The sequence below is a fragment of the Saccoglossus kowalevskii genome, chromosome 15 (genome assembly GCF_978046115.1).
Source record: "Saccoglossus kowalevskii chromosome 15, keSacKowa6.1, whole genome shotgun sequence".
NCBI classification, from domain to species: domain Eukaryota; kingdom Metazoa; phylum Hemichordata; class Enteropneusta; family Harrimaniidae; genus Saccoglossus; species Saccoglossus kowalevskii.
Window position 1 is genome coordinate 7697213 of NC_140655.1, and position 13017 is coordinate 7710229.

General features: G+C 35.9%; 1 protein-coding gene across 1 annotated transcript; it reads left to right on the top strand.

Annotated features, from left to right (window-relative positions):
• Nucleotides 1-416: 416 nt before the first annotated feature.
• LOC100368336 (putative methyltransferase DDB_G0268948) lies at nt 417-11241 on the top strand. Its single transcript, XM_002737216.4, has 6 exons — nt 417-583; nt 3856-4013; nt 4808-5024; nt 6286-6395; nt 7078-7215; nt 11142-11241. The coding sequence occupies exons 1-6, from the start codon at nt 449-451 to the stop codon at nt 11239-11241; spliced, it is 858 nt and encodes a 285-aa protein (XP_002737262.1). The 5' UTR covers nt 417-448.
• Nucleotides 11242-13017: the final 1776 nt, after the last annotated feature.

The window sequence follows — 13017 nt, forward strand, 5'->3', positions numbered from 1 at the left end:
TAACACTTTATTTCTATTGTGAAACCAGACATGTATGGATATGTGAGAGTATGTTTCACGAGTTAATAGGCCACTTCTTTATATCCCACAATGTCTGGTAATTCTAACTAAAATTTGCGTAGCCTTGCTTCTACTTCCATATTGTCCTTAATAGTGAAGGTTAATGCAGATGTATTGTAAATTACACAGAGGTAACATTACAATACATTTCCCTTCACATTCCCCTGTATTACATAACAATCTTTGAGCTGAGGCAGTTATGGTTCTACAACCATCACCAGTTCTCTTGTATTCATTGTTGTTTAATTAAATATCTTAGCTCTGCGCGCTTTGCCACTGACCCGGGGTCACAAGTTCGCTTCATACAATCACCAACATTAAATACCATATAACAATAGCGCTCACCACTCAGTCACGTATTCGCTGTACTACTGTCAAGTCCACAGCCATGGACGGATCAAACGAAATATTAACGCCAGATAATTTCTTTCGGGGCCCTGAAATGTCAGGTGCATATATCAAACTTCGACCTGACTATCCGCCTGAGCTAGCGCAGTATATTATTGATTTCTTGAGCAAAACAGTGAGTACCTAAACATTAATACTATCGATAGCGCGGTGAAATATGCGTTGCTTGAGTGGCTGGCAGCAAGCCGAGTACTGACAGTTACCTCAATTTGCGCATTCCGTCATTAACAAAATATCGCTGACCTGTGAACAAGTACATCTCGGCAGTCATGCGATATCTATAACATATTCCGAGTGAGTGTAAACTGCCATCAATTGGTGCATCGGCTGCTGTGGCTTCTATGGTCGTCTTTTCTAGACTCAGTCGCACATCCGACAAAGTACACCACGCCCTTAAATATGGCATGTAAGGTACTAACTGAATGCGCCACGACGCCTCTCAAGTGGCCACTTAAACCTAATAAGGACATTGTGTAGATCATCTTTGATTCTGATGATAGTTTCTACGATTACTTACACAAGTAACGAGTTAGCGGAATATGACATATGCTTTGTTCTCACAACAGCATTTTATCGGAGCCACCAACAATAGCCGTGCATACGCGTTCGGCTCGGCTCCAATAAACCCTTGGTGTTGAACTCCGGTAGATTGATAGCTCAACGGGAAACAGAAAAATGGCGTACGAAATTATGCGACACAAATTTGAAAGAATGACTGAACAGATCCAATGGAAATTAAAGGAACACCAAAGATAAACCATAAAAGCGATCATGGTGACGTGTTCCTAGTAAGTTTAGATTGGCAACTGTTACACATATCACAACAGTTGAACAATTACAAAATGGTAATTTTGCATGACAATAACTTAAGCGGATAGATATGGGGTGAGATCAGTGCCAAAAACATTTCTCTTAGCATTTCACCATTATGTTCACATTCATTTTCCATTGTTTCATCATTATGTTCACATTTTACATTATTTTATCATTATGTTCACATTATTTTTTAATTTTGTCAATGTTTTTTCCCAGATCTTAATATCTTGAGAGGGTCTTTTTCAAGATTCTTTTCCAAAATTACCTCTCCCTACTGCACTGACAGAGCAACTGAGCATAAATAAAAAATTAGCTTAGATTGTAATGCTAGGGCTTTCAGTGATGTCATGACCTGGTAATTTGATCTTGATCTTGACCTGACCTTGATCTGAATCAGTGACGGATGGGCCGTACCATTACCAATCTCAGTGGAAAATGTTGAGGGGTGTCAGGGCTACATTTTGATGGGAATTGTAGTGGTGATAATGAAACAAACCCAGGTCATGGTAGTATACAAAGACCTGAATTAACAAAGAAGTCAAGTTGTTATTAAAGGTACATCAATGTTTACTCAGATTTATGAATGCAGTTTCTTGAGCATGTATGAGACATAGTTTGGTTTGGTTTTGGTGCCGGGTCAATGAAAATAGAGTACGTATTAATTTAATTGTTCGCAGATGTTCCATGTATTAAATCAACATGAGTGTTTTATAATGAAATAACGGGGACTGTGACATTCATGTCTTGTTTATAATTATGTTTTCATTTTTTCTTTATTTCATCATTATGTTCACATTTTTATATTATTTTATTATTATGTGCACATTTTTTTCATTTTGTTAGCATTTTTACATTATTTCATTATTATCGTCAAATTTTTATATTATTTTATCATTATGATCACATTTTTTTTTCATTTTGTTAAAATTGTTACATTATTCCATTATTGTGGTCACATTTTATCGTTATTTATATCGTTCGGGAAGAAGGGAACGCCGTGTGAATCGTTATCGACATGCTTGGATAGCTACCACAGGCCAGGATTGGGTGCCGTCCACTCAGGAGCGGTACATTCTTTCAAAAGCTGGGTCAGGAGAAAGAAAATTGCACATGCCAGTATATTTATCCGGCCGGAATTTTATTTTATTTTTGTCCGATGCCTTCGCCAAATGAAACTCTGCAGGGGGGAGTCGAAATTTGCAAATCCTCAAGAGGTTCTGGAAAAATTGAAGCGCTAGATTGCCCATCTGAAGGATAGTCACAGAAATATATTGCATGTAAAATGTCAACATATTGATAAAATAATTAAAAATGATAACAAAATGCGTTTGAGGGAGTGGCAATAAGCGAGGGAGAAAACCGTTTTTATGGTGTGAAAAAATGAAGACCGTGAACGTACTTTAGTACAACGTAATTGTTTGTTTGATTGCCTTACGCTTTTAGGTTCATCTGTGTTCACGTTAGAGTGCACATATCTGAAGCGGCCGTCCCTCAAATGTAAAAATGTGACAAAATCGCACAACTATATGTTTTTATTCAATCTGGGAAGTGTGAATTACTAACCACAGAGGTACAGGATGACGAAGCTGCAATATGTATGAAACAACTCATACCAACAATTATTTCTCAAAGTGAATTTGAAATCTAGCCGGACCGGAAGTGGGAATTTGTTACTACTCTGAATATCTAAACATATTTTAATATTAAGGTAGTAACTTATAAAGTCAACTAAAAACGGCTTTCATTACATTGAATGGAGTGTTCAAGTGTGCAGATTAAAAATAAAAAAAAATGTGAAAAAATAACTTGAGTGTATGTATTCTACATCTGGGCTTTAAACAAAAATATTGGTGCTTGACAAATGCCGCTAACATTTCTAGGTCAGAGAAAACATTTAAAAATAACTGACAAAAACATTGACAAACAATAGCACTCCGTTACTGGCATGCCGACCGCCCGGGAAAAAAACAGGAATAAAAAACAAGTCTTTTCATATAGGAAATTGGACAAAAATAATCCACGGAAACATTTACCCTTAGCACGTGCCCAGGGGAGGGGGTGGGTGTCAGCCTGTATGATAAGAAAAAAACATTAATAAACGTACATATCAAATCTGCACCATAGCGAGTCTGTCCTCGATTGATATTCAACCTTCTGTCCTCCACTTAAATACCCTTGTCACGTGACCCCACATACCTTACCCAGTCTGTTAGCCACCCTGAACAGAAAATAGTTAACCGCTATACTGCAAAACATGGTTAACAATATATATATATTGTTATGTCCTGTTGAAACATAATTTTCTTGATGATGATGATGATGATGATGATGAGTGCAAGTTTACGTTACAGCCAAAACGGTATACGCGAGAATGCGAAACGTGGTATTTTCGACGCGCGGGAAGGTGATCTTTTGTTTTCACATAGATGGCGCAATTTATTGAAACTGTGTATAGCATGATCCTATGTCCCTGAATAAGTAACAGATTAGTCAATTTATGTTAATTTTGTCACGTGATATGCATATAATGAATAGAAAGGCATTACAATCGTCTTTTCATCATATTTATAGCCTGGTCCTCGCAACTTTCTCGTTGATGTCGGATGTGGTTCAGGACAAAGTACTTTGATGATGTTATCATATTTTGAACGTTTACTTGGCGTAGACCTCAGTCCCGACCAGATTAAATGTGCTAAGCAAAGTGAATTTCCTGATAATGTAGATTTCACGTGAGTAATTGTTATTGTTGTTATGGCGCGTCACAACAAAATACCATTGTTCTTTTCTGTGCTGAAGCGAAATTCTCAACAACAAAAAACTTTGTGAAAATAAATGAATCGTTTGTAGGATTCTGATAATGATTATATAACGTTTTATTTAGTTATTCAACGTGTAGTATGTGTTTTCATCTTCATACATTGCGCGAATACTATAAGGAGATTCACAAGTGACGTCATAGTGACATCATACTTCTAATACACCCATAGACTATTATAATTGGAGCTAACAAGGCTTAAGGTAGCGAGAAGGGTTTTGTGACGTTTTTAAATAAAACATTCTCTGTTTGTTGTCTCGTTTAGAACAGTAATTTAGGTTATACATATCAAAAGACTAAGTATAGAGGTACAAGTTCGCACAAACTGGACAGTCATTGTTTACATAATTATCACGTGACATCAAAAATGGCGAACCTTGTAAAAATGACTAAGTCCGCGATTGCGAGAGCACACTGCAGAATTTCCTGGTGAAATTTACGTCATGCATTGTCCGTAATCAAGTCCATTGAAATGCGTCTCCGATAATCAAAAGAGCTATTATTCCGATTTCTATGCAGGTTTGTTTTTTTGTCCTTAAATTATTTCATACTTGGCACCTTTAACAGACTATTATTCTGTGACAAAGCATTTTAAGCAATAATTCAATTCAATTCCTATAATACAGACAATGAATAATTGGTACCGAATGGTACCGATGGTTCTAACTGACTCGTGTAGTACTATGTCAAGTGTATTTCATTCATCAGGGTTGGTAGTTGTGGAAACATTCCCGTGGAATCCGGTACAGTCGACCTCATTACAGCAGGAACGGCCATCCACTGGTTTGACCTAGATGAATTCTTTCCAGAAGTTGAAAGAGTTCTTCGTCCTGGTGGTTGCTTAGCAATTTATAGTTACCTGGAAACTGATATCGAATGTGATGATGCAGAGAAAACTCAAGAATTGAAGAGGATTCTACGAAAGGTGGGGACATTACATCTATGTACAATTTCGAAATGTAACAATGACTGAATTCTTCTGTATGTGAAACATATTTTATTTTTCTACAGGACATCGTGTAAAGTCCGATGTAGTTTTAGTGGGCCGTTTGTAAACTGTGCAAATATATACCTTCGTAAAATCTGATAAAAATATGTAGTACTGACTGGGTTTAACTCGTGTCAAATAACATTAAACAAAACATGCATACAAAGTATATGCCTTAACTGGTTATTTGGAAGGGCCACATTAATCCGTGACTGTTAAAATATTAATACCAATCAAACGTAATTAAATATCAATCGTATAGAGGTATGTATTTTAATTACTATTACATTTTCATTGCTATTAATTTATGTTAATCACTATACACTCAATTAAAATATGTATATTGGAATGCAATTTAATTATATTCAAACAAAATGCTATCTAGTTACAATATGAAAATTCGATAAAATTCAATTTAACTTAAAAGTGAAACAATTACATTTAACGAGTTTTGGTATTATCATTCGGGTAAAGTGATAGGTAGTATACCAATCTCGCCCTAAAACACGTATTTCTTTAAATTTACTCCAGAATCAATTTATTTGCCTACTATTTTTTAATTATTTTATTAGCACAATTATAATTGAAGAAATGTGAGTATTTGCTTAACTTATGAGAGAATTATGAATCGCAAATTGCGGTTTATTGGTGGCTATTTGAAAGTATGAATAACAAACTTTCGGAATTCGTGCTGTGAATCTCAGTTGGGCAGTGTACGGTTTCACAAAACAAGGAAATAAAGTCGATTCTATTGAAACAACTTCGGGTACCTATATGTTTATGCTTTCCTTCTCAATTATTTTTGCTCAGAAAACTATCTAGAATTTTGACTAACTGTGTCGACTAACGCGCATGAATTCCGCCGAGCACTAGTCTTATTTGCATAAACGAATGGCCACTGGAACAAACTCGAGGCATATTTTACTTCAATAAAATGTGATTAATTTGAAATAGTAGCATCACGTAATTTACTCAGCAGATACACCACTTTCAACATATAACTGCCTTACTTTTCAATTCATGCGATATTGGATGGAATCACAAAGTTAAATGCTGCTTGAGTTGGCAGGTACTATAGTACCACGTGGTATGGTAAGTGATAAACATATATGTCAATGTGATGGATATATATATAACATGATATTATTTCCAGTTCAATGTTCAGTTTATACACCGAGGCTTGTTTAAATTAACACAGGTGGAGGATGACATTCTAGAGAACAATAGACCAGACCAGTGGGGTGTTTCTTGGGAAGTTCTCAAGAGCCGATTCAAGGATCTGCGTTTACCCTTTGAAGAGAGTCAGAGGTAAATACTACGCAATGAAAGTACTGTTATCGCCCAAACTCACTGTGACTCATTATATCGTTATTATTATCGTTATTATTATTATTATTATTATTATTATTATTATTATTATTATTATTATTATTATTATTATCTCTTTTATCATATTGTCACTATTTTCGTTAAAATGTGTAAATAATATTAAATGCCACCGGGAAGGAATGGAATTGACTTTTGACATGAAAGACTGCATTTATCGTAGAATCACGTGGCATACCCTAACCTGTGCACTATTAGAGTCAATGCGAAGCTACTTCTAAGATTGTGCATGATTGGCTAATATCTAACAGTCAGACCAATCGGATATTAGCTTGTTTGTTGACAACGTATCACCCCTTGCCTGCTATAAACCTATTTATTTTCACTGTGATTTTTGATTTTCGAGCCTTTGCACTTGGCTCCAAGTTCTATTTTTATTTCACGTAGCAAATTTTACTTATCAGCGGAAATAGCGAAATTAAAATCCAGTGAATACTGAATACACTTACAGTATGTGCCCCACTCACCTGAGCTTTCACAATGAGCGGATTGTGGCATGTGTTTTTGGCTATACTACAAGAAAGTGCTAGGACTGGGAGTCGTGCAAAATGACTATGAAGCATCACGCCTTGATTTGATATAAATGCTGGTGTATTTTTGACAGAGGGACTATGTTTTCCATCAAGAAGTCCACCTCTGTTGCGAAATTTGTGCAACTGGTGAAAACATATTCTGAAAGCAAGGAATTCATGAGAAGAAATTCCGAGTTTGCCAAACAAACATTTGACCAATTACAGAAAGAGTAAGTACACGCTTTTTATGATGACATACGATGACATAAATGTGTCATTAAAGTGTTTATGCAAGCAGTATTAACGAAATTGAGTGAAAAGTTTGGGGACTCGTGGGAAAACATTATGGTATATATGCCAACTAGACAATCATAGTGACGTAATTCAACGTATAATGAGATGAGTCATGACATTACTTCCAGAAAATAATTTATGTCAAGCACCGCTAGAAATCGAGACTCGTGGTGCATTAAGTACCTCGTGGCCTAACGGATTTTATTAATCCGCATTTGGTGAATGGCAGTTGTAGTTCCAATCATATCTGAGCATTCTCACATGTGATTTAAACTTTTAAACTTTTTCTTTTGAAAAATGTTCAATTTGAAACACTTGAGAAAGCAAAATCACCAACGATGTTTCAACCCGAAACATCGGACTATAAATGTTTCGCAAAGTGTTAATGTATAAGACACATTTGTGTTCATGAGAGTAAAACACTTTTCTTTTTTCCAAATTGTTCAAATTGTTTTATGATGAAGCACTTCCTCGAACAAACACATGTAATGTTTCAAGGTAAAACACTCGACTATGCATGTTTTATAAGTGTTTATGTATACGACATGTACACCACAATTTCATCAGTGTAAATAAACACTTTTTTTACAAATCGTTTTATTTCAAGCAATGTTTCAACCTAACACATCAGATTATATACATGACACTTGTGTATGCCGTCTATGTTATGCATCTATAATGTACACAGTGCTTATTATCGATTGTATGCAGCATATTTAATGGAAACAAATGCACACACACGTCACATTTGTCAGCAAGTCACACTGTACATATAGTGATAAATTCATCGATTTTAGTATTTTGCTAGTGTACCTGTCACAGGTGTAATGACCGATGGAATTAAACATGCACGGTGTTGTTATCAATGTTCGAGTTAGTAAGCTGATGACGCTGCGCTAAACAGGCATTAATTCTCTGTGATTTAATCATTAGATTCAATTTCTTTACAGCTCTTATTCTATTGGCGGAGCCTCGGTGTTAAATTCCAATATGATGATTACCATGCAACTGCGCCAATTTGCGCCTAATTTAAACGAGCTCCTCTAAGCCTCTAATGATACATAACCATTCAACTGTTATTTAGGAATTTATTTAATACAATAAATACAATATGAAAACAAATAAATTAGTTTGCTACTTCTTTGCAAATATTTTGAGATACTGAATTATACTATCGGGAGTGTGTGGACAGGTGGCATATTCGTTCAGGAAGCAATAACAACTTGAACCGAATGATGTCTTTCTTCATTTTCTGAGGAAAGAAGCGGAATGTGTGGGATAACTGATTAAACTCAAGTTCATGCATTTACAGAACCAGAGAATTCCATATCACATTATGTCCATACCGACATCCAATAAATGAAATTAATGATGTGTTTATTCGCCGTTCAGGCGCAGCCTGAAAAGCGGATTTTCTAAAACTGGTTTTGTAAATGTCCATTTTCTATTTTCCGTTTTCCGTCTCCAACATTTTCTCAGAAATTCTGCAGCAGATATCGATGAAACTTGACAGGTTGATGAACAAGTAATTGCCGAGTATGCACGTATTTTTTTCAGATCTGAAAATTCTAAGTGGGTTTTTTCAAGATTTTCATCCAAAATTACCTCTCCCTACTGCACTGACTAGGGCAACTGAGCATGCTCAGATTAAATAATTAGCATAGATTGTAATGGTAGGCTTGCACTTGTGTATACATTCTTACTTGATTATGTGATTTGTTTAAGTTTGTTATGATCACTGTACAATAGTGCAAAGTGACTCATTGTGAAACGCATCATTTGATATATTGATAATGTTAATGATTTTTACCAAGTTGTGATCAGTGTAAATACATTTTTAAATTGTGTCTCCGTTACATGCACTTGTCAATATTCAGTTTGTGTTTTACATTTCAAAGTGTTGCGATGATAAACACTTTTTCAGTACATATTTCTGGTGGAAACTCTTTTCAAAATGTGTGTCTAGTGAAATCACCTTTCAAACAGTTGTGATAGTAAGCACTTCATTAAAACATGTCTTCGGTTCAGACAGTTTTCTACATGTGATTATAAACACAAAATGTTTGTCTAGTAAAAGCACTTTTAAAAGTGTTGTGGTAATAAACACGTTTTATACATGTTTCTAGTGGAAACACTTTACAAATGTGTGACCAGTAAAAACACGTTTAAAAGTGTTGTGATAATACGCACTTTAGAGTCATGTTTCTGGTGGAAACACTTTTAAAAACGTGTTTCTAATGGCACCACGGTATATAATGTGTTATGGGCAAAGACATCCCTTAAATGTTCCACTAACAATGTTTTCATAATATATTACACTTTTTGCTATCATGCAAATTATAAGTGTTTTTAAAGTGTAACAAGCTTATAAACACTTTAAATGTTTATCACAAAACAGTAAAAATATTTTATTTTAAAACAGTAGTGTTTGTAAATACCTCATTTGAGATTTAAAAAAACAAACACTTTATGTGTATTATAAATCACTTAAAGTGATTTTAAAGTGGGGAAAAATGTGTCATATTTTTAAACGCTTAGATTTACATTGCACCTGCATATAGACGGGGCATAGAGCTAAATCTTTGTTATGACTTCCTATGTTACGTTAGTCACAATCTTTACTGAGAATGTAACATGTTTAAGGGGGTCATACCAGAAAATATATTTCCATTGATGACAATGTTAGCGTTTGGGTGAATTTCTCCATCACAATGTTCTTATCTGCTAAAACCAAATGTATATACTAAAATTCTGGCCATATTTTCATCTCAACTCCTACGCAGTGAATGTAATCAGAACAGGCAGATTTGTCTGCCATTTTATCTTCAATATTCTCAGTAATACATTCCAAATTTTGTAATTTCTAATTGACAGTTGCCCACATCCATAAGTCACATATACTAAACAAAACTTCACATACAAGCCGGACATCTGATGTGATTAAAAGACGCCCTTTAAGCATTACGTTTCAAACAAAACGCCGAGAAAAAAGGACTATTTTGAAACTGGAATTATTTTTGCGTTTCACTGGGACCCACTGGTTAGCGCACCACAGTGATAAAAATGCATTGTTTGGTATCTTTTTTGGTTGTTTTTGTCATTATTTATAAGAGTCACGTGGTCTCGTCATTGAGACTGATGATATGGTAGAGAAACCCCCTTCCTGTGATTTCCACACGCCATTAACGATATTCCTACGTGTAACCGAGGAAATGTCACTATAAAAACCGAAATGAGTGGAAACACGTTCCACATGATGATCTGGGTATACCACATGGCCAAAGAAAAAAAAATCCGTTTTATTTTACGGACGCATTTGCATTTGGAAATAAGTTTGTCACGCTTTTGTGATAATCCCGCAATTCACGTGACATCAAACGATAATCTCGCAATTCACGTGACCGTGACATCAAATGGAATCTTTATCGCATATCACATCTTGCATATACAAACTGTACATACTTGATAATGTGCATCTCGCATAACATATAATGTACATATTTATCTTTCTTTTCTCGTAACTAGCCAATTACAGGTGCAATAATGATACTAGATACTATACCGTGATTGACACCTTGTACAGTGATTAATATGAAGCACCGAGACATAGCGGTAAAAAAATACAAATACTGTTTTTGTGAATTGTATATTGAGCGCGCTTCGAGACGCAGGCCGTGCATGCAATGGACACGCTGTGTCGCGTCCTCGGCTGTATCTAATTATCGATGATTTGTCGGATGTAACTTAACAACTGTTTATGTGTATTCTGTACATATGCATCACACACACTAGCGCATATGAACGAACATATTGAAACATATTTTTAACATATTAATTTTTGTTTTCATATTTCTGTTCACAGCCTGATGTCGGTTGTAGGAAACGGTAAACCGCCGGAAGACGCGTGTATCACGTACATTTTGCCCGTGTTTACGGCACTTGCCAGGAAACCTCTCGCATAACGGTTTTAAGATTGATTCTATATCAACTGATGTATTGGGAATCATTTGTAAATTCATTTTCACTGATGACACCCAAACACAGATGATCACTAAAGTAAATCAGAAACTACAATAAGTTTCGAAGTGTTTTAATATAATTCGTTAATTATTACACAGTAATTTTAAGTAATTTTAATCGACAGTGTAGTCAGAACTGTAAGTGTGTTCTTTTATTCTCTGATTGGTTTTCATGATCAATCAAAGCCACACAATAGACCAATTTGCGTTCATTACGAGATCCCGCGCCATGCGTGAAATCGAACGTAAAAACAGGACAAACAATGGTCATAGCGTAGTAGTGACGTCAACACAATGCAAGGGATTGAAAAGTGTGTTGGGGTGTTCCCACATTTAGTAATGTGCTATATACATTTGATGATCAATTTTATGAAGTAATGAACGCATTTAGCACACCGACGTTTTAGCAGCCCTGTTCATTTGTTTGCTATGTAATATATCTGTTTCTTGGGACACGCACACAATAATTTAGACTCTATGCTCATTGTGTTGTCTATGGTACCTCTATAATAAATGCATGATATCGATCACTGTTTTCTTCCCGTTTATTCAATTGTCGTTCCACCGTTCATTGGTCGGTTTAAATACTGCACGACCGATCCACGTGATCTCCAGATGACTGTCTCTGCTTACGTCTACAGCATTTTGTAGTATATTGAGCTTGGATCATATTTAATGACATGTACTTTATTACGTCACCTGCACATGTGTAATCAGAACACCGCCATTACTGTAATAAACCAGTTGTGTTGTTTATACCGAACTTGCATTATTTAGCCTGTTAAGGCCTTCACTGCCCCCAACAATTTGGCGACGAGGAGTAACTTTGGCATTACAGAAAAAAGCTTAAAAGTTATTTAGGTCTCTTAAATTACTACCATAGGTTCTTGAAGAATCTTAGCACTGTTTTAGCACCATTGTATCAACTTGGACATCAGAACACCAAACGGCATTCAGCAAATCAAAGGAACTATTACAGTCGTCTCAACTGTTAGTACATTATGATAGTGGTTTGAAACCAATCTTGGATTGTGATGCTTCAATCTCCATATGGCATTGGAGCGGTACTTTCCCATAGAATGCCAAATGAAATGGAACAGCCCTTAGCTTTTGCCTCTCGCACACGAGCACCTGCAGAGAAGCGATATGCCCAGATGAGAACGAGAAGGACTAGCAATTGTGTTTGGTGTTACCAAATTTCATGAGTACCTATATGAGCGTGAATTTAGTATCAAAACAGATCATAACCCATTACTTCGTCTGTTAAAGGAAGATAAAGCTATGTCACACTTGGCAAGTGCCAGAATTAAACGATGGGCACTTACACTAGCCAATTATCAATACCAGTTACAATATAAACCACGAGCTAATGTGGATCACCAGTAACAGCTGAGCTTGTAGCAAACTGGACAGCAAGAAATCCATTTCAATCGCAAATCTTAAAGTGGGTAACTCAAGGTTGGCCCGAGATAGAGCGGTGAAATATGTTGCTTGAGTGGCTGGCAGCAACCCGGGTACTATGATTTTAGTATGTATGTAGGGAATAGTTTCTGTACTTGAAAAGGGGTATAATTCCACAAAAATACTTCAGCATGGGTACCAGTTCTGACTTAGGGTACCCCCCTCCCTTGCTACACCATGAAGCTAGGTCCATGGCTACATGCAGTACGGGCTCGGATTTAGGCAAATGTTTGCCTATCGGATATACCGAATTGCGTC

Bases quoted from the DNA above. Each gene is read 5' to 3' on its own strand.
- LOC100368336 (XM_002737216.4), top strand. From the start codon at position 449: ATGGACGGATCAAACGAAATATTAACGCCAGATAATTTCTTTCGGGGC. The intron at 6,396-7,077 runs GTAAATACTACG...TATTTTTGACAG, and splicing joins CCCTTTGAAGAGAGTCAGAG to AGGGACTATGTTTTCCATCA. The intron at 7,216-11,141 runs GTAAGTACACGC...TTCTGTTCACAG, and splicing joins TTTGACCAATTACAGAAAGA to CCTGATGTCGGTTGTAGGAA.